Raw genomic sequence first — 25,595 nt, 5'->3', positions numbered from 1 at the left:
TTTCTTAGGGTAAGAAATGCTGAGTCAAGGAGGAATGAACTTTTTTAAGCTTCCTGATTACGTTGCCAAACTGTTTTCTAGATAGACTCTACAACTCTATTATCCCATTGGTGGAGTTTGACGCCTAAAGTGGTTTGATCTAAGCTGAGCCAAAGAAGATTTCCGCTCAAAGAATTTGGAGATATTTCTGGGGGGAGACCCTCTTCTCATTTTACCTCTCGACTCTCTCCCCGTTAGTGAGCCACCTTCACTCCCAAGCTTTCAGTCGCCCACTGGGTACTTCTACCTGGAATCCCAAAGACGCAAAAACCTAACTTCCAAAACTAGGGCATTTGTCACCTCTCCACCCCTTTTCCACCAAAAATGCTACAGATCCAGAAAACAGACCTATCACTGCGGCTGGGACCAAGGTGATAACCATGATGGTAATCATGGCAACGAGATTCCCTGACGAATTCGCCCTTTTAAGACGAAAGAGGGCACTCCGAGTGCAGAGGTGACAGGAGGACAGAGAAGGGGAGACATGCCTTCCTCTCCGGGGTGGGGCACAGAATGGGTAATTTGAGGGAATGTATACGACAGCACCTGCGCACCAAGGCCCAGGACTAAGTGAGTCGTGTGCGTCACGGACCTTCGCCAAACAGGCAGGTCCTGGAAAATACGCATTCCAGGCTAGCACGCAGATGTCAAGTGCGAGGGCCAGCAGCCCCGGGGGCCCCGAGTCCGCGGCCTGCGGGAGAAAAACTGCGCAGCCGTCGTAGGGCGCCCCGCCGCTAGGTTCGTGCGCACGCGCCCTTGCACGCACGTGCGTGCGCGCAGACCGCGAACTAGGAGAAGGCAGCAGAGGGGAAGGGGTGGGGTTGAACTCGGGCTCGCGCATGCGTGCGCTGCACAAATCCTTTGGCGGGTTTTCCCGGCACCTCTGTTCTGTGCGGGTCGCTGAGAAGCTCCGCACTTGGTAGCTTTTGGGAAGCAGGCTGTTCTCTCCTGGAGAGCGACTTCTCGAGATTTCTGCTCCATTCCTTCGGGCGTCTGGCGGCTTCCACCACTACAGAAAAACAAAAGTGTTTCTTTCTCCGTGACTGACAGCTGGGGTCTTCTGACCGCCGGTGGGTCCGTTGCACTCAGGTCGGAGCTGGGCGGACCCGCCCCCATCCTGCGTTGCCATGGCCGTGTCCGCCCAGCAGCTGGAGGAGGAGTTAGAGATCTTTGGCCTGGACTGCGAGGCGTCCGTGACAGAGAAATGTGAGTCCCTCCCCTCCCCGGGCCCCAGCCGAGGTCCGCGCGCGGCTCCGCGTCCCCGTCGCCTGGAGCCCAAAGGGAGCGCTTCCGGGTTTCCCTCCCCGAGACCAGACGTCTCGGAGGGTGGGAGAGGAATTAAGCTGCGTTTTGAGATTTGCGATAGGGGGACTTTGAAACTCTCACACAATACTGCTGGAACCCCCACTCGAAAACAGGAGTATGAAAGACGATTTTAAATCAGCGCAGTTTCAGAAAGGTGGAATTGGGACGTGCCTGGTTCACACAATCTAGGCTCTGGGGGCTTGTCCCAGTTTAGAAATGGCTTAAGCCTCTGCAACAAAGCAAGAGGTTCGGGGCTTTTTTTTCTTTTATTTATTTATTTATTTATTTATTTTTAGAGAGGGAAGGGAGAGAGAAAGAGAGAGAGAGAAACATCAATGTGTGGTTGCTGGGGGTCATGGCCTGCAACCCAGGTATGTACCCTGACTGGGAATCGAACCTGCGACGCTTTGGTTTGCAGCCCACGCTCAATCCACTGAGTTATGCCAGCCAGGGCTAGGTTTGGGGCTTTTGAAATGCAGTTTTTTTATTCCTGGCTCCTCCCTTTCCAGCACTTCTCATCAGAGCTGTTGGTAGTCTGTGTGCGAGTCTGAGTGCCTCTGAGTTGCTTGAGGTGGGTTGTAGCTTCGGAAGGGACTGTAGGGAGCTTGTCAGTTGCTTACAGATGGAGAGACGGACAGACGGACAAAGAGAGTTGATAACCTGCGCTGGTCTGCGAACCCAGCCTCCGTTCCCTACGAGCTCCCTCACACCAGTCCATTGTATTGGTCAGGCTCTGGGACAGTCCAAGGACTTGTTGGAACCCAAGTCTGGGGAGATGCAGAGTTTCTCTTAACCATTCCGGTTTTTTTCCCCTTGTACTTATTTTTAGAGGCGGGGAGGGAGAAAGAGAGGAACAGAAACATCGATGTGTGGTTGCCGCTCATGTGCCCCTCCACCGGGGTGGGAGAGGGGCCTGGCCTGCAACCCAGGCATGTGCCCTGACTGGGAATCGAACCAGCAACCTTTTGGTTTGCAGGCCGGCGCTCAATTCACTGAGCCACACCAGCCAGGGTAACACTTTGAACTTTTTTTAACCTTAATATGTTAATTTCTCATGAGAGACCAGAATACTCCAAGTTCTGATGTCCAGTGCATTGTCTTCCTAAAAGAAGACTTAAATGAGAAACTCAAGGATAGACATTTATTAGATGAGCTTGAAGTCAACACGAGAAATGAGTGTGTGAACCAGGTTTGTGAAGGCTTCAGCCCAAGGTGCCTGTGGCTGCCGGCTCCCATAGGATGGCGCTGGCAGTGGCGTTGGAATTGTAGACTGTGGATTCATAATCACCAACCCCAGTGACCTTGAATACCGCCTGACAGTCATGCCGTGTCCTCCTGGGCTGGTCACTCTGAGTCTTCCAGGTGACTCTTTTCCACCTTCTCATTTAACATCTTTCTTCCCTCTCTCAGAGATGAATGTATTTCCTGTTTTGCTGGAAAAAAAATAGGAGCTATTAGAAAACTTCTATAAGATGGAACATTACACCTTCCTGCCTACCCATGTCCGCACTGTATGCCTTGCCTGCCTTCCTGTTACAACGAATACATTCTCCATATTCTTAGCAAAAGCCACACCCTCCACTTGAGTTCTAAATCCCACTCCTCATCTTCTTAAGGATAGCACTCCAGTAATTCTCTTATGTATTTTGTATTTTTCTCTCTATAAGATTTTCCCCTAATAGCAGAGAGATGCGGTTCTTACTGCTGCCTTTAAAAGAATCTGTTGACTTCACTTCCCACGTCAGTTCTTTCCTTCCTAATTACACAAATGTCCTCAAAAGGGTTGCCTGTACTTGCTGTCTTTATTTTTTTTTTCTGCTTAGCAATCAACTTTGTCATCTCCCCTGCTGCACTGAAGCTGCTTCTCTCAAGGCCATCAGTGACTTTCATCTGGCTACTCAGGGGTGACTCTGCAGTCCTCATCTTGAGTTACCAGCAACATCTGACAGTTCCTCACGCCTTCTCTAACATGGGTTTTTCTCTTAGCCTCTCCGACACCCTGGCTGCCCTCCCACTGTGCTCGTCATCACCTCAGGCCCTGTAGATTCACACCCCCATCCCCACCCTGTCCTGAGCCTTAAGACACTCTCACAGTCTTGGTGGCCTCACCTGGTATCATGGCTTTACATGCCCGTGTTTCCGATGAGTCCCAGCGTTATGCCTTAGCCCAGACGTCTTGCCTGGACTGCACGCTGGTCTGGCCAGCTGCCTAGTTGACATCCCTGGTTGTCTTGTGTGATTGGCACGTTGAACTCTGCACTTTGGAAACCGAGTTCCTGGTATCTCTTCCCTCTCCTCCAAGTAGTTCCTCCAGCTGTCTTCTCCGCCTCAGTTAACAGTGACTGCACCCAAGAAAATATCCAGAAAATCAATTAAAAATTTTTTAAGCCAAAAAAGAAACAAACAAAATAGTGACTATCCTTCCAGGTGCTCAGGCTAAAAACAGCATCATCTCCTTTCTTTCTTTAGACCTCACACCCAGTTAGCAGGTCGTCCTGGCTTTGCCTTTAGTGTGTATCCCATCCAGACTCCCACCCCTTCCGGCGACCTCCCCCGCCACCGCCTTGATTCAAGCCACCATCATTTCTCACCTGGGTTTAACTATGATTCTCTGAATTGACTCCCCTGATTCTGCCCTTGTCCCATTCAGTCCATGGAAGTGAGATCACGTTACTGGCCTGTTCCAGCCCTCCAGATTCCCCAGCTTGCTCTGAGGACTACCCGGGGTAATCGCAGTGGCCAAGAATGTCTCCTCCCTCGCTGCACCCAGCCACCGTGGCCTGGCTGAACTTGCTTGACCTCTGGATTTTTGCCTGAAATCTCTTCCCTTAAACACTGTGAGACTCATTCCTTCACTCCCTTCAAGTCTGTGCTCGAAAGACTTCTTCTCCATGAAGACTTCTCTGATCCGTGTATTTAAAATAGCTAAGCCCTTCTCCAAGTCCCTGACCCCCCTCCTGGCTTCACTTCTCGGCGTAGCACATTCACCCATCTACCTGTATACACGACCTCTTCCACTTGTTAGTTTTCTGTTGCCCGCCAGTGGTGAGCTTCGTGAAGACGAGGGTTCTCCTGTTTTGCTCACGGCTATATTCTCATGCCTAGAACAGTGCCTGGCGCAAGTAGGTGCTGAATGAATGTGGATTGAATAAATAGAGGATTATTTTCTTTCTTTTTTTTTAAGATTTTATTTATTTATTTTTAGAGAGGAAAGGAAGGGAGAGAGAGAGAGAGAGGGAGAAACATCAATGTGCGGTTGCTAGGGGTCATGGCCTGCAACCCAGGCATGTGCCCTGGCTGGGAATCGAACCTGCGACACTTTGGTTTGCAGCCCATGCTCAATCCACTGTGCTACAGCCAGCCAGGGTATTTTCTTTTTCTTTTTCTTTTTTTTAAATTCTATTTCCATTGCTCTTTTTTTTTTTTAAGATTTTATTTATTTATTTTTAGAGAGGGAAGGGAGGGAGAGAGAGAGAGAGAGAGAGAGAGAGGGAGAGAGGGAGAGGGAGAGGGAGAGGGAGGGAGAGAGAGAGAGAAACATTAATGTGTGGTTGCTGGGAGTCATGGCCTGCAACCCAGGCATGTACCCTGACTGGGAATCGAACCTGCGACACTTTGGTTCGCAGCCCATGCTCAATCCACTGAGCTACGCCAGCCAGGGTGTTTTCTTTTTTCAAGGTTTAAGCTTCAAGAAATACCGTGAGTGCTTACTTGTCTGATTTGCCCTCCACAGTGGCGGAGCTGTGCGTTCTGTATGGACAGAACGAGGAGGGAATGGTGGGCGAGCTCGTCGCCTTCTGCACCAGCACACAGAAAAGCCGCCTCACCCCGGAGGTCCTGAACTCCTTTGAGCACGAGGTGAGAGCGCGATGTAAGGAAACCCCACGTGTGACTGCGTGTGACTCTCCGTCTCTGCGCTGTAGGGGAGAGAGTGCGGCACGGTGAGGAGGGCGTGAGCTTTGGAATCAGAACTGGCTTCCAGTCCCGAGGTGGGCTTGAACAGATGACTTAATGTCTCTGAGCCTTAGCGCCCTCTGCTGTCAGTGGTTCTGACAATCCATACCTTAAACCTTTTTAGGGTTATTGTGAGAATTAAATGAAAATGGATATAAATCGCCTAAGACTATGCCTAACTGGTGGTGGATCTTCAACAAGTAATTGGTGTTACTATTAGAATCGTTATGTGTTGTAGAGAAACAGTTGCAGAATTAGCCTTTTTTTTTATTTTAATTGTTGTTGCAGTACAATTTTCTATCCCATCCCAACCCACCCACCCAGCCCTTCCTTCCTCCCTCCCATTTCTGCCTGCCCCTAGTTTTTATCCATGTGTCCTTTATACTCGTTCCTGTAAACCCTTCCCCTTTTCCCCTGAAATTCCCTCTCCTCTCCCCTCTGAACTCTGTCAGTCTGTTCTCGATCTCAGTGTCTTTGGTTATATTAGAATAAGTCTTTATGTTTAGTTGGTCATGAACGTCTTCTTAATTCTTACTTGGAGGAATTTTATACCTTTAATTATATTTCGAAAGCCTGTTATTATCTTGTGGCTGTGGAAAACGCCTCCTCTAATACTTGCCTTTGGAATAATACGTCCATGACCTTTTTTTCCTCAGTTTCTGAGCAAAAGATTGTCCAGAGTCCGTCGCGGTGCCGGCAAGGACAGCGGGCACGCGGGGGCCAGAGACATCGTCTCCATACAAGAGCTGTATCCTTTCTGCCGGCGGTCTTGACCTCAAGCCACACGTTCTGTTTTATCATTTGTTTATAGTCACGTGTGTAATTTATAAACGAAAACGAAAAGTACTTACTGTTCAGGGTTCTGTTTAATCAGCCCTTGCCTTAGATTTGGAGGGGAAGTCTTTTGTTATCTTCCTTAGCCGACGTTGTTAGAATCGAAGTGGAGGAGGAAGAGGAGACCCTCCTGGACTCGTACACCACACCCTCGAAGGTGAGTCTCCAGTGTCTGGAAACGGCGTTCTGCAGATGGTGGTTTTCCTTTTTTCTAAAGACATCGTGACATTTGAAGTTCTGAGAGAGAACGTTAACCTCCACACAGGTTCTGTGTATTTCCTACCATATTTCCACTTACGCGTCTTCCTGCCCGAGCACATGCACACCTGTTTTTACATAATTAGAGTCCTCGTGAACACGTGGTTATCCTTCGTTTTTCAGTTCACATGTCATAGAAGTTTTATAAATACAATTTTTCTGTAACTACTCTTTTTATTTTTACTTTAAAAAATATTTTATTTATTTATTTTGAGAGAGAGGGGAAGGGAGGGAGAAAGAGGGGCAGTGAAGCATCAATGTGTGGCTGCCTCCCTCGCACCCCCTATTGGACCTGGCCCGCAACCCAGGCATGTGCCTTGACTGGGAATCGAACTGGCAACTCCTTGGTTCGCAGGTCTGCGCCCAATCCACTGAACTACCCAGCCAGGGCCTCTTCAGATTTTTTTTTTAACTCACTTATTTATTTTTAGATAGAGGGGAAGTGAGAAAGAAAGGGAGAGAAACATCAATGTATGGTTGCCTCTCACATGCCCTGCACTGGGGACCTGGCCTGCAACCCAGGCATGTGCCCTGACTGGGAATTGAACCAGCAACCCTTTGGTTCACAGGCCAGCGCTCAATCCACTGAACCACACCAGCCAGGGCAGATTTTTTTAAAAAGATTTTATTTATTTACTTTTAGAGAGACAGGGAGGGAGGGAGAAAGAGAGGGAGACAAACATCAATGTGTAAGAGATTCGGTTGCCTCTCACACATCCCCAGCTTGGGACCTGGCCCGTAATCCAGGCATGTGCCCTGACTGGGAATCGAACTGGCAGCCTCTTGTTTGCAGGCCAGTGCTCAATCCACTGAGCACACCAGCCAGGGTACTCCTCTTTTTAATGGTTGTATAGTTTAGTATCAAGTGGAAGTACTATAATTGAATCATTCAGTTCTAGTTTGGATTCCAGTGTGAGAGAGAGTAGGGCAGTGAAAAAGCATTGCCCTCAAAGCCTGAGTCCAAAGACCTAAGTGACCTTGGGTGGGTTGTTTTATCTCTCTGAGCTGCAGTTTCCTTACCTATAAAATTAGGATTCATTATCCATTTACTGAGCAGCTACTGTGCCAGGCGCTGCACAGTGAATGAAACCGGCACGGAGGGGCTGTGCCCTCCAGAAGCTCACAGCCGAGGGATAATAGTCCGTCTCAGAGGTCTTGAAGGTGAAATTAATATGTAAAGTGCCAAGCCCAAAGCCAGGTACTAATAATAGTAGTTACTCTTTATGCAAAATAAATTTGTGGAAACCCACAAACATGGAGTAAGCCTTAATTTTTCAAAGTACAGTACATCATCAGAAAGAAGGTAAATAGTTTTAGTGTGCCTGTGGAGAGCAAGAAAGCTAAACATGGGCCCCGTTCAGTTGCTAGCACAAAACCAGGTGCATAGAATATTACAGGAAGTAATGAGATTCTTCTGAGAGACTGTAAAATCAGCACTTGGTTTTCCCCCTAAAGGTGGTCTTCTCCGAGAGTCCAAATCTTAGTACCAGGCACCTCCAGTCTTCCATTTGTTCAGGGCAGGGACTTTGGAGCCCTCCTTGAGTTTTTTTTTCCTCTCACACCCCATATCCAGCTCTCCCGCTAGTCGCGTCAGCCCTCCGTCCGGGATCTGGGCCCCTCTGCCGACCTCCACTGCCGGCACCGGGTCCCCAGCATCGTCATCTCCTTCTACACGTGTGGGACAGCCTCCTAACTGGTCCCCAGGCCTCTTTCTGCCTGTCCATCTCTAAGCGGTTTCCTACCCAGCAGCCAGAGTGCCCCTTTCCGGTGGAAGTCAGGCCAGGTTTTTCTCGCGCACAGCTCTCCACCCGTTCTCCCTCTTCCCTAGTAACCTAGTAGCCTCAGCCTGTGGGTTTGTGAAGTGCAGTCCCTGCTCCCTCTGTCCTGCTTCTGTGCCCCTCCTCACCCGGGTTTCCTTGCTGCTCTTCAGACACACCAGACAAGTCTGCCTCCTACGTCCCCTGGTCAGAGGGAGCACACTTGCCTAAAATGGCAAGCCTCCTCCTTCCTTCATTTTCTCATTTTATTTTTCTCCATAGAACTGATTACCACGGGGCATGCTACGTATTTGCTCTTTAGTACTTGGGAGGCCCAGTTTCAAGTCAGGATCCGTGCCCAGGCGATCAGAGCTAAGGCAGCTGGGTTGAAATGAGCGGACAATGGGAAACAGGTCGGACGCTCAGCGGAGACGCAGCGTGGGTCTGGGCGGAGATGGGTGATGGGCTTAGAACGGTCCCCGTCCCGTGGAAGCTGCTCGGTCATTGTGAGGCCACGCACCAAAGGCGTTGTGACAGAAGAGTCGTGGTGCCACGTGGTGGCCTTTCCACACAAACACTCACCAGGGTGAGGTCCCCTGACCCTTGCCAGGCTGTGGGACAGGTGCACTCCTGTTATAGCAGTGAAGGTCCGTGGTCTTGCTTGTCATCGTCAAATATCTGGCTTGTGCAGCTGACAAGAATTCATTTGCCTTCGTGCTCACCATAAATCTTCTGGTTATAAGCTGGCTTTCCCGTGTCCCGCCTGACGGGAGGGAATGTGTCAGCCTGAGGCTTTAAAGTTCCCATGCCATTGGCGTTATAGTTCTAGGAAATTAGCACGCTGGCCTCCTCAGCTGTGGCTGTAGCTCGGGTCCGGTGTGCCGTGAGAATCTGGCGCTGCCTGCGCTTCCCGTTTGCAGGGGCATGGACCGGTGTGCAGTGTTCGCAGTGAGTCTGGTAAGCGCGGTCAGAGCGAGCCCCTGCCTGAGGAGCGTGACAGCAGGTGGCTTGTTGACAGTGCGGTTCCACAGCAGGGGCCACAGCAGGGGCCGAGGATGGGAGCCATGAGACTGTTTCCCAGAGCGCCACCCTCTGGCCAGTCCTGGGATGTGGACTCTTTCTCCTGAAATGCCCTGTGCACGGTACATTAGAAGTGGATTTTGGGAAAGCAGTTTGAGAAAATATATCAAAACCATGAAGTCTTTTCTACCTTTGACATAACAGTTCTCCCTAGTAAAAATCTCTCCTGAGGAAATAATCCAAATTATGAGGAAATCTATATAGCGTGGAGATACGCGTCTCAGCATAATTTATAATTAACCCAAATTACAAGCAGCTCATACTTCCAGCAAGAGAAGTCATTATGTAAATTATTTCAATTCAATCCATTTCAATTTCAATTCATTATGTAAATTATTTCAATTTGACCCTTTTACAGCTACTTAAAAAAGATCAAAATTGTGGTATTGTGGGAAAATGCTTATAGTTAATATAGAAAAAAATGAGCCCTGGCTGGTGTGGTCCAGTGGGTTGAATGCTGGCCTGCAAACCAAAGGGTCGCCAGTTCAATTCCTATCAAAGCACGTGCCTGGTCTGTGGGCCAGGACCCTGGTGGGGGGCGCATGAGAGGCAACCGCACACTGATGTTTCTCTCCTTCTCTTTCTCTCTTCCCCTCTGTCTAAAAATAAGTAAATAAAATCTTTTTTAAAAATTAGTATACATAGTACTTAAAGATTTGTATTTAAACTAAGATTGTAACTATTGCAGAAATATTAAAATACTAGAAAGGAGCAGTAAAAAAGTTGATTGTATAGGGTGGTAGCATAAGAGCCTCTGTAAGCCCATTCCATTCCAGCTCCTCCGTGATGGTTTTGAACCTATTCTCTGGTGGCTGTCTCACGGTCCTCACGGCAGGCAGCCTTGGTGGCAGGACTCAGATACGCCACTAGGAGGAGCCCGAGGGCAGAGGACGCCTCCCCAGACTCGCTGGCCTCCGCTGCAGCCTGGGCAAGGATCTGCCTTAGCTCTCCCGGTCAGTTACGCTCGACTTTGAGGAGCAGTAGGTCTCGGCTGTGGGTTTCGTCCTCCACTCTGGGCACGTCTCCGGATTCTTGCTGATAAGCAAAAACCAAAAAGTGACCATCAGTGAGGTGTTTGCTAAATGCTCCAAGTATGAGCTCAGCCGAGTTATCTGCCTGAGTCATTCTCTTCTCTAATTTTGAAAATGTGTGGTTGACTTTGCCAAAATAAGTAGTAACGTGGTCCCATCCCTTCTCAGGAAAACGCGTTCACGCAGGTCAGAGCCCATGCGCTGCTAAACCCGCACGCGTTCTGAAGCAGAGAGAGGAGGGGAGAGAAAGGGAACACACGGACGATTTGACGGGACAGACTGACCTCTTGGCAGTCCGTTTTAGGGAATGCCGGCACTTTTTCACAGTTGCCTTCAACGTGGGGCAGCATTCTGATGAGTGCTGGGTCACAGTCCTGGAGACGTCTGGTGGGACTGCTTTCGGCCTGTGGGAGCCCCAGCCCCAGCCCCGCCGCGTGGCCTCCACTGGGGCCTCCACTGGGGCCCCGCTCCCTTCTTCCCGTGGAACTGGGCCCTCCATTCGTAACCCGGGTCTAGAGGGAGTGGGCTTTTGTTTTTTGTTTTGTTTCTAGGGCGCTCAGAAGCGAGCTGTCACCACCCCAGAAACGCCCCTCACGAAAAGGAGGGCGTCTGCCCACAGCCCCCATCAGCTTCTCTCGCCGTCGAGTTTCTCTCCAAGGTATGATCAGAAGTAGGTCGGCTGCCAGCAGGCCGCCCCGCCCTCCCGTTCCCGGTGATCTGGTGGGGGCTGACTCCACAGAGGGACTTACTAGGTGGGGGGGACGGATCCCTCCGCCGTGCGCTGGCTGGGAAGCCCTTCTCTCTGCCCCCCCTCCTTTGTCTTCCTGTGTGGAAAATTACTGTTTCTTACGGTAATTAAGGAAACTCACTTTCCACCCACTTTTCTGAGGCTCGTTTCCTAGATCGGGAACTGATATCTGCAGCTGGAAACAACCTGGCCATTCAGGCGTCCAGGCCCTCCGGCCGTGCTGGTGCCGGCGGCCGGCCTTTCACCTGCTTGTTAGTTTGTGTGTCGTTGGGTTTCATTTGCTTCAATCTAAAGTAGTTATTTTTTTTTTTAAAGAGAAAAGCACGTATCTTTGTTCATAATGTTACATAACCTGTTTCTTGTCCCGCCTCAGGGCACAGCTAGTGTCTGAGAGGTCTCTTGTTGCTGGGAGTCTGCACTGACTTAATCGGTGCTTTGTCCCTGCTGCCACTGCTGCACCTGATTTCACAGAGATCACCTGTGATTTTTTTTTTAAATCCACGGATGACTCCTCTTGTATTAGGGAACTCCATAGGTGAGGGCCGTGCGGCGCGAAGACAGGTTTTCAGGTGCTGCCACGTCGGGATGTGGCCGAGGGACAGCCCTGCCCGCCTTCGAGGGACTGCCGGCTGCCACCGCAGCTGTGGGTCACGTCTTCCAGACGAGGCAAAGCTGAAGGTGCCTCGGCCCCGTCGCTGTAGAAAGGAGGTGGCAGCCGGCATTCCAGACGAGCAGTCGCTGGGTTCTGCAGGGCAGGTCGCCTCTCGTGTGGTCCACCGCTGCCTTGGGGAGTCCTCGGACTTTTTAGAAGCGAACTTTCTGGACTTACAAGAGTGTCTCTGAAACTCGATGTATAGAGGTGGCCCTCGTGGGCGGGCCGGCACCGCCACGGCAGGCGTATTCTGGAACGAGCAGTCCTGGGAAACCTGTGGACCTCGGGGCGGCTGACCCCGCGTGAGCGTCTGGACGCCTTAAAGGGCCGGCTGCCACCGACGTCCCACGGAGCTTCGCAGGGAGGGGCTCGGAGAGGTCGGGGATAGGCTGCCTCGTCATTTTTAAACGCAGGCTGATAAAGCCGGCATCAGAAACTGGTTTTGTAATTTATGAAAGTAACTCCTAAATTATTCAGGCAGAGGCAGCCCTGGAGAGAGAGCTAATTAACTGAGTCATGCTCCGTGTCTCCGGGGAAAGCAGGAATGACGGCCGCCCTCGCAGTGGGGCCCGCATCCCGCTGGTCCGCGCAGAGTTTCGGTGCCTTCGATGAAGCCTGTTTTCACTAAATAGACCCCCCGGTGAGCTGGGTTCACAGCCGGGGGACTGGGAGATGTCATTGTCATCTAAGCAGACGGCAACGTCTGAGCGTCCTCAGAGGTGTCATTTACCCGCCGGGGAGCGGAAACACGAGAACTGTCAGCTGAGCCTCGGAGAACGGGAATGTTTGTTGGCCAGCTGACCGGATTCATTACATCCCTGCCTCCGAGGAGACTGGGGACAGTTGATTCATTTCGCTCGTAACTGCGTTTGCTGTGCGCGTCCACCGCCAACTAGACTGCATGGTGTCACGCACGCGCGCACAGCCTCTCCCGGCCTGTGTGAAGTTCTGGGCTCCGGAGATGTTCTAGTGAACCCTACGTGCTCAAGGGAAATGGTGCTTGAAGCTTGCTTCCTAATCAGTTCAGAGTTGGGTTTTGTTTTGCTTTGTGTGGTCTTAAGCCAGGAGAACGACCTTTTAAAATACGTCTTTGTCTCTGAACTTCTCTGAACACGTTTGGTGTTGCTCTACGGTACTCCTCAGCCCTTCATTCCTGAGATTCCTTAAAGGCCCGGGTATGTCCGACCCCGTTAAGCTGATTAGACTTGTAAAATTCGAGGCCAGCTTGACCTTTCTCCGGCTCCCATTTCCAGAAGGTGACCTCGTTTTGTTCCTCTCTCCCTGTCCATACGAACACAGTGAGCTGTTCATCTCTTTTGCTCCCAATTAGTGCTACCCCCTCTCAGAAGTACAACTCGAGGAATAACCGAGGAGAAGTGGTCACCTCCTTCGGCTCAGCGCAGGGAGTGTCTTGGGCCGGGAGAGGGGGAACCGGCGTCGTCAGCCTGAAGGTCCTGGGGAGTCCAGAGTCCCTGACCGGGAGCTACAAATTCATGTTTCAGAAGCTCCCGGACGTCCGAGAAGGTGACTGTTTTCGCTTTTAAATTCTGGAGGACATAAAACCACTGAGAAGGGTTTAGAGTAGGTAGCAAAGCTTCCTTTGGGCTGCAGAACAAATTCTAACCTTGCCTTTGAATATGTATAAGTTGGTAGGTGTCCTCTGGGTGCCCCTGGGAGTTGGGGGGCATGGTCCTCTTAGTCATTCTCCCAAGCAGCTTCCCTTAGCCGAAGAAATGTGCTAAAGGAAAGCACGTAACCATTTCCCAGTAACAATCACTCGAATTACGTAAAGGAAGCCAATGAAACTATTAAAGAAAGCAGAAACATGTGTGGCTTCTTAGGAAGACTGGGAGACCATCCAGGTTCACCTTGGCTTGCCCTAACCCTCACTCATGGCCTGAGCAAAAGGAAGGCTGGGGGCTGGGGGTCCATGCCGACTCGGGGACCGGGCGGCGTGAGCCCCGGGCCAGAGGGAAGGCCACGTGTGGTGTCAGGAAACTGCCCGGGGGAAGTTCTGGAAAGCGTGAATCGGCCAGACCTCAGTACCCTTCCTGCCTCTGTGAAAGGACTGGCTGTAATGTGTGACAATGTGCTGTATTTTCTTTCTGTTCTTGGCAAGTGAAACGTCTTAAACGCAACACTTTCTCCCCTCTGGGATTTCAGTTTTGACCTGTAAGATAGAAGAACTTGGCAGCGAACTCCAGGAACATTACAAGATTGAGGCTTTTACTCCTGTCCTAGTTCCAGCACAAGTAAGAGTTGTTCTCACAGTCCTTCCTAACGTTGTCTTTTCCAGTCCGAGGTGAAAGGCACCCTCTGGCTTCCGTTTTCACCTGCCTACATTCTGGTTAGGACAGCTGTCCCGGTTGGATTTGGTAAAAGGGGTCCTTTTGAAGAAAGACTTGCAGATGCTCTCTGGTCTTGTGACCAGACACAGCCACCGTCTCTGCACGTGGGTCTAGGTCACGACACGGCAGCGACAGAAGGCTTTAAGCGCTCTAGCACCAGAGCGTGAGGACAGGAGCAAGGGTGGGAGTTCCAGAAACGGCGACTCGTGCTCCGTTCCCTTGCCTGGTCTCGGTTCCGAAGAAGCTGCTGCGCGTGGTCTCCCCACCGTGATTTAATCTGGCACGTGTGCCGGTGCCTTCTCTCCAGAACGCTTAACACCGGGGAGATGTGTTCCAGAATAGTCTTCGAGTTTCCTCTGTCGTGTTTCCATTCAAGAGAGGAGTGACCAGCTGGGGAAGCTGGTGCAAAGCCGTGTGGTATGAGGAAGTGTTGGGGGAGCTGAGGGGAAGCAGCGGAGGGTGGCAGGCATGCGTGTTCTTGTGGGAAAAGGTCAGACTTCCTCAGTCGGCCCCAAGGACTGGGAACAGGGCGGAGGAAGCCACAGGAAGAGAAATTTCAGCCCAATTTAACGAAGAACTTCCGGTTAAGAGGCAGGAAGATGTGTGGCTAAGGATATGGCTCCAGAGCCAAACTTCTGGGCCTCAAACTCAGGCTTCAGCCACTGTTGGCCCTTCACCAAATTACCTAGTGCCTCCGTTTTCTCATCTGTGAAATGGGTGCAGTAATAGTGCCCACCTCACAGTTGGTGTGGGGACTAAATGAATTGATCCATGTGAACCTTTACAGCGGTGTCTGGTATTTAGTAAGCTCAACGAACGTGAGCTGTCGTTAACCATTATAGCTATCCAGGGGTGCAGTGGGCTGCTCTGGGGGTGCCAGGACCAGTTCCCCTTCACTAGAGATGCTCCAGCCTAAGGTAGCCTCCTAGGGGGCTCCAGCATGGGGTGGGCAGACTGGATGCCGTTTAAGACACCGGTGGCAAACACAAGGCTCACGAGCTGAATCCGGCCTCCGCCTTGTTTTATCCGGCCCAGCACCGAGCTCCTTGCCCCTAGTTAGGGAGTAGTTACATTTCTACAGTCCTGAAGTTACATTCGGCCTTTCGAAGGCAACCGTGAGGCTGCTGTGGCCCCCGGTGACAATGAGTTTGACACCCCTGCTTTAAGAGTGCTGACGGCCCTGTTGTTCGTAATGACTCGGTCACCTCCGGGTCAAAGTGATTCCCCGCCGAGACGATGTTTACTGTTACTTGGGGTTTGCCTTGCTGCTCAGTGTGTTGACTTCAGATTTTGAGCCTCTGCCCCGAAGGCTATATCGTTCTTTTTCTGCACCCCGCCTGTGGCAGGAGCCCATCACCCTGCTGGGCCAGATCGGCTGTGACAGCAACGGGAAGCTGAACAGCAAGTCGGTGATTCTGGAGGGAGACCGGGAACATTCCTCTGGCGCGCGCATTCCGGTGGACTTATCTGAGCTCACGGAATACTCCCTGTTCCCCGGACAGGTGAGCCGGGGTGCGGGCATGCTCCTTACTCCACAGTACGCGTGGTGGGCTGTGGCTCCAGGACAGCGTTTCCTCACTGGCCCGCCGCCCCTTGGTTTCGACCTCTGCTGCCGTGAGATGTGGCGGGAGCACAGTCCCAAGAGCAGACACCGGAGTAGGGCTTCCAGCTTTCCCTGGTATGCTCTGGCCTTGGCTCTGGACTCTGCACAGGTTCGAATCCCGGCTCCACCCCACCTGACCTGTGATTATGGCCATGGTAGTTAACTTCAAAGCCAGAGTGTCCTCATCTGTAAAATGGGAAGAAGAATTCTTACCTAATGGGACTGTTGTCAAAATTAGGTCACCCGTGGAAAACATAATTATGATTACTAATACAAACCCCTTAATCTGCTTTCTAGAAAAATGCTCCCGAGTTTACCACTACCAAACAAAAGTGGCTAGACAGTTCTTTTAATTGTATCAGAATAACTGATTCCCGACCTCTCGTTTATCTGCCGTTTTGCAGTCCTGTTTTGCTTCTTGTCTTCCAGGTTGTGATTATGGAAGGAATCAACAGCACGGGTAGAAAATTTATCGCCACTAAACTCTACGAGGTAACCGCAGCGGTGCCCCCTCTCCCCTGGTCTCCTCCTGCCCCATGTGCGCAGTCTGTCCGCCTTAGGGGCCTGTTTATTTGCCCCCCGACCCTCCCTCGAGAGCGAGAACCTGCCCCTAGGCCAGGGCTTAGCAGACTGTGTCTGTAAGGGGCCGGACAGTGGCTTTGCAGGCCTCTCGGTCTCTGTCGCCACGGCAGCTTTGCAGTGTTGCACAGCCGCAGCCGCAGATAACCTGTGAGCCACGGGTGTGGCCGCGCCAGCGAATCTTCCTTAGGAAAAGAGCCGGTAGCCGGATTTGGCCCCCAGGCCGTCACTCACCCGTCCCGGCTCGCCCCTCCTCACTTAGGGCGCTGACACTTCGCTCCCACCTTTCGCTGGGTGTTTCATGTGCGTTCGGCTGTGACCTCCCGTTTCCTGGGTTTCTCTGTGGCCCTGAGCAAATACAGAAGAAGGGCGGGTACCGTCAGCTCTGCGAGCTTTTGGCTCTAAGGAGCAAGACGCCTGCAAACACGCCCTGGTCAGTGCCCGCCCTGCTCCCTACCACCGCAGTGCCTGGGGCACGCCCTCAGATTCGCTTCTCTCTTGTCTTTAAGGGCGTGCCACTTCCGTTTTATCAGCCCACCGAAGAGGATGGAGGTGAGTCCTGGCTCAGACACGGCTGTGCCAGCAGCCCGGGTGGCGGGCAGGGGTCCCGAGGGCGGCCCCGAGGGCCCCAGGGAAGCACGGAGGCTGTGAGCACACCGCTGGGGGGGCCCCCAGGGCACAGAGGAACCAGGGTCTGACGGCCTGCGACCCGCGTGCAGGTGGCTTGTCCTTCACCTCTGATGGTAGTCGGTGTTTGAAAGTCGCTTCAAAAAGGGAGACCTAGGAGCTATTTAAAAGAGAATTTCTCTGAATGCAGTGTGGTTTCCTGGGTTAGGTTCTGGGGGAGAAAAGGATCACTGGTGGAAAAACAGGTGACATCCACGTGAAGTCAGAAATGGTCACCAGCGATATGTCGGCACGAACTCCTTCATTCCGACAGACGCAGGAGAGACGCCGGCCCTGGGGGTCACTGGGCGGGAGGCATGCACACAGCCACAGCCACTCTGGACTGTCTTTGCGGCTGTTCTACAGCTCCAAAGTTATTCCAGAATCAAAGGCTCATTAAAAAATTAGATGAGCCCTGGCTGGTGTGGCTCAGTGAATTGAGCACTGGACTGTGAAACAGAAGGTCACTGGTTCAGTTCCCCGTCAGGGCACATGCCTGGGTTGCAGGCCAGGTCCCCAGTAGGGGCCGTGCGAGAGGCAACCACACACTGATGTTTTTCCTTCTCTCGCCTTCCCTTCCCCCTCTCTAAAAATAAGTAAATAAAATCTTTTTTTTTAATTAGATGAATTTCTAAGAAAGCCTAGAGTTATTTGGTAACCAAACTAGATGGGAAAAGTCAAAAAGACATTTCAACAAACTTTGCTTCAAAATATCCTAAGGCGTCTTTGTCAGGAAAGCAGCCTGCTGAGGAGCTGCAGGGAGGCGGCCGGCACCCTGTGCACGGGAGCGGGTCACGGGCCGTTCTCGGAGACGGCCCAAAGGGGGTGAGCTGCAGGAACTGATGGGACTGTGCGCTCTCTCAGAAGATGTGTTTATAGCAGCGTGCGGAGCGGGCGGTGCCGGATCAGCCTCAAAGAGCGAAAAGAAATGGACTGGGCGGAGATGTCCAGGGCCTGCGTGGTCCTCCTCCCACCATCCCGGCATCTTCTGATCAACACCGTATAATTTTTCTCTCTTAGAATTTGAGCAAACCACGGTTCTGGTGGCCTGTGGGCCGTACACCACGTCCGACAGCATCACGTATGACCCCCTGCTCGACCTGGTCGCCGTCATCAACCGCGACCGGCCAGACGTCTGCATCCTGGTAGGAGGCCCTCCTGGGGCAGCTTCTTGGGGGGCGGGGGGCGCGCCGGGAAATCAGGGGTTCGCCTTTAGAAAAAGGTGCGGTGTGGGTCTAACTCTTAGGAAGTGTGTCAGATTCTCCTTTTTAAATATATTTTTTGGTTTTCATTTGTGTCTCTGGAGAGGCGTGCATGATCTGCAGGCCCCCACCTAATCTAAAAGCCGACGTTTTTGCACCCTACTGTCTTGACAAGATTCTTGCCTCTGTCTCATGACTCCAAGCCCCGGACTGTTCTCCTTTTAGGCTCAAAGGCCTCCTGTTAGCAGGGTGGTAGACTTCCCTTGCCACGTGCAGAAAGCTGGGGGGAAGCCCCATGTTGTAGGAGGCTGTGCAACTGGTTATGGGGCCACAGCAGCCTCCCTGCGCCCAGGGCCCATGGCCTCCCGTCTGATCTTGGCTGGGTGCCCCGCCCCATCTGCTAACTGTCCCAGGCTCTTCCCACGGCCTTGGCGGGACAGGGGACTATACGTGGGGGCCTCATGGACACACATGGTTCTGATTTGGCGCCTTTCTTCCTCCCCTCCGCCTTGTTTGCAGTTTGGCCCTTTCCTGGATGCTAAGCACGAGCAGGTTGAGGTGAGTGCCTGGGGTGAGGGGAGGGTGCTGGGTGCTTCCATTCAGTGGGCCCTCGCTGCTCTTGTCATCTCTCGGGGCCACCCTGCACCTTGTCCCCGTAGAAGGACACCGTAGCAGGGCACTTGTGACAAAGGTGTGGAATGGGGGGCCTCCCTTTCCCCAGACCGCAAGGCCGTTCGGAAGCTGAGGGAGGGAAATACGGATATCCACGTCCCGGTGTTCCTTGGTGACGCCCGGCGCCAAGGCCCGAGAGCGTCACACAGATGCAAGTGTCTGGGGCCTCGGAGCCGCCCGGGGAAGTGCCTGCCTCACCCGCAGCCTCCCTCGGCCCCGTGACCCGCGCCCCGCTGTCCCCAGATGCGCTGACACAGGTGGCCCGTCCCTGGACGTCTCCCACCTTGTACACAGGGTACTTTCCCTTCACAGAAGGGATTCTGGAAGGCTCCTCCCTTTCAGCATTCCGGCTTATGTCCAAAAGGGCTGATTCTTCCCCGGCCTCCTTTCCTGTCCCCAGCTGGACTCACGTCCTTGAGGACAGACATCTGTCCTTCCCACTCCCCGCAGCTCTCGGCCCCACGGCTGGTGCACGGGGCCGTCCTGGGCGGAACGAGTGAGTGAATGGTCGCCGAGGGTCCACCCTCCGCCCTCCTTCTCTTGCAGAACTGCCTGCTGACGAGTCCGTTTGAAGACGTCTTCAAGCAGTGTCTGCGAACGATTGTTGAAGGGACGCGAAGGTCAGAATTCAAAACTGCTGCCTTTTAGGCTGCCCAGGTCTCTCCTGAGCTTTCCCACCGAAAAAACGGAGACTGTTCCAAAGGAGGGTGGTTTCTGTCTTCCATCCTTTTGAACGAGAGATCAGACAGCACTCTTGAATTTCAAGTGCACAGACGCTGGGTCAAGAGGCATCTTCATAAAACACTGAGACAAACATACTTGAGTTCTGCTCTTCCCGTGCCTGCTCTGTACTGCCTTCCCCTTCTCACTCCTGGTCGGACACACCCACGTTCCGCGGGACCCTTCCCGGGGTGAGGCCGAGAAGCGTCGGGTGACTCACGCGGCCAGTCCCGAGACACCCTAGATCTCGTTGTGCATGCGATTGTTTCCGGTGAGCGCAGGTCCTTCCCCTGAGTCACTGCTTCCCCACGTTTTGTCGGGCGTCGTCAGTGGCCTGAGAAAGCCGTGGTAGAAACCCAGGGAGGGTGGGGACCTTGAATGCCTGCCATACACCAAGGGGAAGGATCTGTGAAAGGTCACGGGGTGACCAGAGAGATATGCGGTTCTGATTGAGAAAGAAAGGGGGCCGTTCCAGAAAGAGTCACTTCCTGTCCCTCTAGCGCCAGTGCCAGGCTTTGAAAGGCATTGCTGTAGGTGATGGGTCTCCTCTGGGGACTTGCTTGCCTGCAGCTGAACTCATGAAACACAAACATTCCCGAGGCTGAGCTTTTACAAACAAGTCTGTGACAGAGGTGTTTTTTTAAAATAAGATGTATAATCTTCCACCCCGTGGCCGTGAGAACTGATCCCAGAGTCGATTGGTCGGAATACTGCCTTCCTGTACCGGCAGCACGGCCAGTACGGTAGGCCTTGCGGAGGACCGGGGGAGACAGCCCTTCGGTCACCCAGAGCCAGGGGCCCTGAACCGTGCAGTGACAGGCTGCGGCTGGAGCTGCCCCTCCCGCCTCCCCCGGTGAGGATGACGCAGTGCCTTCCCCCTGCCTCCAGGTCTGTTGTGATGCTGAGAGCTCCTCAGACCTGGGGACCTCAGGACATAAACCCCCCAAAACGGGTGTCCCTGTGTTGTCGGCCATTCGGGCTCCGTGGGGGGCGGGCTGGGACAGTGGGGCTGGGCCGCAGCGCTGGCTGGGTGCTTCCAGTGTGAGGCCGGGTTCTCCGGGTCCCTCACCCCGTGTGGTGTGGACGGCAGCGGCGCAAACAAAGAACAGACGGGGCTTTGTTTCCCTGGGGCGGCACCCAGCACCACCAGGCGCTTTCATCTGCGGCCAGTGTGTGCCCAGCGCTGGGGGAGCCGCCCCACCCCTCCCCGAACAGTATATAAGAGGTGCTCCTTTGGGGAACTTCTTCCCATCCCCGAGAGGTTAGAAGTGCAGAGCACTGAGCTGATTTCTCAGTAAAAACCAGAACCCACGAGGAAGCGCCTCCCTCACAGGCTCCGGGCCTGTGTGGGGCCCTCCCACCGTGATGCATGAGGTTGTGCAATACTCGGCATAGTTGGAATTTTCTCTCGGATCCTCCCCCTATGGCCAGTCTCTAACCCTGAGCGAGAGAGCTGTTTCCTCCTTAACTGTTGCTCCTCCGGCGCCTACACCGAAACAGAGCAATTCCATCCTTTAAAGTGGCCAACTGGCCCTGGACTGGCAACTTAGTCAGTCGGCTAGTAGGTTAGTTAGTTAGCTAGTTAGAGTGTCACCACCCAGACGCACCAAAGCTGTGGTGCCGTCCCCAATCAGGGCTCATACAAGGAGCAACCAAGGAATGCACAAATAAGTGGAAAAACAAATCGATACCTCTCTCTTTTTATAAAATCAATAAATAAAAATGTAAAAAACAAAACAGCCAGCTATACCTCCGTGTCCGTCAGAGACTGAGCCCTGGGAACCGGGGGCACAGCCTGTCCCGTTTGGGTTGCCCCGGCCGGTCCGCCGGCCTCCAGCGCCCAGACGGGGAGGCGTGGGTCTCTACAGTCAGCTCGTCCATGTCGGGGGGACTGTAACGAACACGCAGCGTTCCTTTGATCTCAAGATCCTGATTTTCTGCTGCAGAAATCTCAGTTCACGTGAACTGCCATGACCAGTAAATGACAAGTGAGACAATGGTCACCAACACCTCTGTCCCATACGAGAGGCAGCTATGGACATTAGCTACATTTGGCAAGGCCATGCATTGTAAGCCAGAGAGAGAGCCAGCAGTGGAAGTTAACGGTGGGTTTCAAATAAGCCCCCAGAGTCCCACTTCATGCCTGTTTGCTTTACAACAGGCCCCTCTGCCGAGCACGGCTGAGGGAACCAAGGGAACGGACTTTTCTCCTTTTTTCTTTTGTGTGGCTGGGGAGGACAAACAGTGGGCCCCCAGAGTTAAAGGTTTTTACATCATGTATACGTTGTAACCCTGGAGACTCCCCTTCTGCCTCCATCAAAGGAAACATCTGTCAGCTCTGCTTTTACTGTTGCTGTTAAATATGCCTTTCATGCTCACCAGCCTGTCGGCAGTCAGAAATAAGAACGGAGGCATCGCTTCCCTGTGAGAGGAGCGGGGCTGGCTCCTCACCACGCTGGGGGCGTCTCTGCCCTCCCTGTCGCATTTGTGACCCAGTGTCTGGTCAGTAGGAGGTTGCCGCTTGATCTTCTAAACGTGAAAGCAGTCTCCAGGTCTGATGAGCACGCCGGGTCCCTCCTGCCCGCGCCCCCACTGGAGACTCCAGTGCTTTTAGGCCTCATCTGAGTGGGGAGGCGGGACTTTGGTTTCAGTTTTGGCTCTCAGGCTCTAATTCCTTCTAGATTTTTCTAGATCCCAATTTCTTTTTTTCCTTTCCTTAAGAAAAGTTTTTTATTATTATTTATTGTTTTGTTGTTCCACTTACTGATGCCTTCATTGGTTGCTTCTTGTATGTGCCCTGACTGGGGACTGAACCCACAGCCTTGGCGTATGGGGACAACACCCTGACCAACCGAGCTGCCCGACCAGGGCACTCCTCCTCTTCTACCAAACAGTCGCCCCATCTTTTGCTCTCGCCGAGCCACGAGGAAGCGCATCCTGGCGACCTGCCCCAGGCCGAGGCGCGTGCGTGTAAATGAGCACACACCACCTTCCCTCACAGTGTGTCCGCAGGGGGCAGCCCCTCTTCAGGGGCGCCCTCCTCTCCGAGGTTCTCCCCCGGGGGCAGCGTCTCGTCCCAGAGGCGCTGGTGTTTCCCTGTCACCCGTCCAGCTGCTCTCACTCACCTGCGCTTACTGTTCTCCCCCTCCGTGGCTTATTTTTGACGGAGTAGCTCCGGCTCGCACCTCGTCTTCGTCCCGTCGCTGAGAGACGTGCACCACGAGCCTGTGTACCCGCAGCCGCCCTTCAGCTACCCCGACCTGCCTCACGAGGACAAAAAGGTACCGGCGTCTCCTCCTCGACCTGCAGAATGGAATGTGCCCCAGGTGACCCAGCTCCGTCCCCGAAGTGGAGGGTGCAGATGCCTTCTCGGGCACATGCAGGGCCTGAAGCTTTTTTTAAAAAAAATCCTCATCCAAGGACACGTTTTCATTGCTTTTAAAGTGAGAGGAAGTGAGAGAGAGAAACATCGATTCGTTGCCTTCCGTGCGTGCCGGGACCGGGGATTGCATGTGCCCGGACCGGAGGGGCTGAATCTTAAGCTACTATTTTTAACAGGCAGACGTGCTTGTAGTTTACCGTGCATGGGCTTGGTCTCCCTTTCGGGGGGCTGGCCAGCCCTTGGAGGTTCTCAACCCCTTCTCGTTTCAGCGAGTGCTGTTCGTGTCCGACCCCTGCAGCCTCTGCGTCAATGGCGTGGTCTTCGGCCTGACGTCCACGGATCTGCTGTTCCACATGGGGGCCGAGGAGATCAGCAGGTGAGGCGCGTCTTCCGGCCCCGCAGCAGGACCGCCGACCTTCTGCCACACCCTTCGGCCATGTGAGGGGGGCGGCTGGAGCCTTTGTTTCTGTTACCGCTCGCCTCTCCGGCATTGGAGACCCCAGAGGACCACGTCCGTCTGTCTGCATTTAACGTAATTTCTGGTCACGGAAGTTCAGCTGCTTTTCCTCCCCTCCCGCATCCGTGACCTGAACAGTGGGTCAGTGGGTGTCTTCAGTGGAGGGCGGCCTGTGAACTCTGAAGGCCGTTCTCCCCGCCGGAGTCACGTGAACAGGGGTGTGTGCTGATGGGCTGAGGTTCAAGGTGCAAGGGTCACCTCGGATACGCACTTGCCTCACTCTGGCGCAGCCTGCGTGCTCTCACACACTCTGCTGTTGGCTGCCTTCATTTCGCTCCCAGGGGATTCCTGCTTTTTCCCACCTTAACCCAGTGTCCTGCTCCCCTCCCCATGGGGAAACAGGCCGAGTTAATACTTGTGGGTGGGTCTGTAAACCTCCCCAGAAGGACCCTCGTGTCACTGTGCCTTGGCCAGGCAGCCTCCCTCTAGTTTATGAAATCCCTGAGGCCTCCCTGGAGAGAAACGGAAACTGAAAAGCCCGGTTCTGCGCTCCTTTTCTGCCCTCCGCAGTTCTGCTGGAGCGTCGGACAGGTTCAGCCGAATCCTCAGGCACATCCTGACGCAGAGGAGGTGAGCCCACTCTCAGGGACGGCTGACCGTGGAGGCTGTGCAGCTCCGACAGACTGGACCGCGAGCGCTTTCCCCGGGCCCCCGGGCCACTACCGGGCACTCTGCCCTGTGTCGAGGAGCCTGTGTCCTGTCCCCCAAACGCAGAGAGGGAAGGAAACGACGGTCTCCTGTGGCAGCATGGGGACCCGAGACAGAGGGGGTCCACCTGGGAGGGAGGGTCCTGAGCCAGCTGCTGCTGACTGCTCCTTCCCGTCTCTGCAGCTACTACCCGCTGTACCCTCCCCAGGAAGACATGGCCATTGACTACGAGAGCTTCTATACCTACGCACAGCTGCCCGTCACCCCGGACGTCCTCGTAGTCCCATCCGAGCTGAGATACTTTGTGAAGGCAAGTTTGAACTCTGCTTTTCCCCAGACAGGCCAGAACCGGTCTTCGGTTTTCCCCTCTAGACCCCCGGCACCCAGTCCTCGGGGGCTGCTGACGGGTATGGTGGCCTCGCGTGGTGGGGGAGGCGGTGGGACGAGAAGACGACCTATTAGTAAACCATCTGAGTGAGCGATGTCCCCTTGCCCCTGTGTCCCCCAGAGCTCGGTGCTGGGCCGGCCCAGCCTGGCAGGCCCAGGAACCAGGAGGATGGCCCTCACACAGAGGTTCTCAGGCGAGGCCCTGCCGGGGTGACCTGGGTACTTGCCCACCCCTGCCCTTGAACTCTGATCTGACCTCCTAGCGGCCAGCCCGGAGAACCTGGAGGGCGCCTTAGGGTTCTCGTTTCTGCCGGTTTCTGCCGCGGAGGCGCTGCCCGCCCGGGGTTGGGTCCCGCCCTGGGCCTCCACCCAGCTCGTCTTCCTCTTGCCAAACCGGAGCCAGTTCAGCCTCAGGAGGTGAACTTCTTCTTGTGGGAAAACAGTAACCACGTCAGGAGTGTCTCTGAGTTTGGGAGCCAGCTGTCACCCTGCCCGGTCACCTCCTTCACTCTGTCTCAGAGATGCCAGAGGAACTCCGAGCTTCCCAGTAACAAGTTAACATGTTTGACTTAAGATGTGCTTGGCTCTGCGACACCCTCTGTGGCTCCTGCCGTTGGACGGTTCCAACTTGGTCACATCGGTCTCGCTAGCTTTGGCCTTTCGACACCCCGTCTCCTCCCTTCCTTTCCCAGGACATCCTCGGCTGCGTCTGTGTGAACCCCGGGCGCCTGACCAAAGGGCAGGTGGGGGGCACCTACGGCCGGCTCCACCTCAGGAGGCAGACCGCCGACGGCGAGAGGAGGCAGAGTCCCTGTGTCGCCGCCCAGGTGGTCAGGATCTGAGGCCTCCTGCGCTCTGCCGCTCCCACCTCTCGCGCCCTCCCAGCCGCCAAGAACTCGGGCGCAGCCTGCCGACGAGATCCCAAGCTTGGCAGGTGGAGGAGAGGAGGCAGCCAGCCGGGAAGGAGAGGGAAGGAGAGGCGCGGCGCGGGCGCAGCGGGGGAGGCCGGTGCAGCCGCCCCCGGCTCTGGGCTCTGGGCTCTGGGCTCTGGGCGAGCGTCCCTGGGAGAACGTTTGTTTCCGGCACGCGGAGCCCGGAGTGAACTGGCTGTGGATGCAGCGTGCTCAGAAGAAGCAAGAAGGCTTTGTGATTTTCTACATGAATCAGGCACAGAAACGACTTTTGGAGAAGTAAAAGTAAATTGGGAGTGTAA

At 53.8% G+C, this 25,595-nt stretch overlaps 1 protein-coding gene and 1 long non-coding RNA gene across 4 annotated transcripts; one reads left to right on the top strand and one right to left on the bottom strand.

The window, feature by feature from the left end:
• Positions 1–911: 911 nt before the first annotated feature.
• On the top strand, positions 912–25,595 carry POLA2 (DNA polymerase alpha 2, accessory subunit). 2 transcript variants are annotated; one of them, XM_045855284.1, is made up of 18 exons: positions 912–1,245; positions 5,078–5,202; positions 5,955–6,046; positions 6,232–6,289; positions 10,810–10,916; positions 12,989–13,182; positions 13,822–13,910; positions 15,353–15,508; positions 16,039–16,101; positions 16,698–16,740; positions 17,875–17,999; positions 18,576–18,614; positions 19,275–19,348; positions 22,621–22,729; positions 23,100–23,206; positions 23,858–23,917; positions 24,179–24,305; positions 25,075–25,595. In XM_045855284.1, the coding sequence occupies exons 1-18, from the start codon at positions 1,167–1,169 to the stop codon at positions 25,222–25,224; spliced, it is 1,797 nt and encodes a 598-aa protein (XP_045711240.1). In that variant the 5' UTR covers positions 912–1,166; the 3' UTR covers positions 25,225–25,595. The 2 variants fall into 2 exon arrangements, with proteins under 2 accessions (XP_045711240.1, XP_045711241.1); XM_045855285.1 differs by having other exon boundaries at positions 24,204–24,305; positions 25,075–25,208.
• On the bottom strand, positions 2,489–4,459 carry LOC123829503. Of its 2 annotated transcripts, none has more exons than XR_006787609.1 (3): positions 4,341–4,459; positions 3,454–3,686; positions 2,489–2,777 (listed from the first exon to the last, which is right to left on the bottom strand). It is a non-coding gene; the product is annotated as an uncharacterized LOC123829503 (long non-coding RNA). The 2 variants fall into 2 exon arrangements; XR_006787608.1 differs by lacking the exon at positions 4,341–4,459 and adding an exon at positions 3,936–4,037.

Source organism: Phyllostomus hastatus, unplaced genomic scaffold (genome assembly GCF_019186645.2).
Source record: "Phyllostomus hastatus isolate PE091 unplaced genomic scaffold, TTU_PhHast_1.1 phas_scaffold_11, whole genome shotgun sequence".
NCBI lineage: Eukaryota > Metazoa > Chordata > Mammalia > Chiroptera > Phyllostomidae > Phyllostomus > Phyllostomus hastatus.
This window is presented reverse-complemented; position numbering and strand designations above follow the sequence as displayed.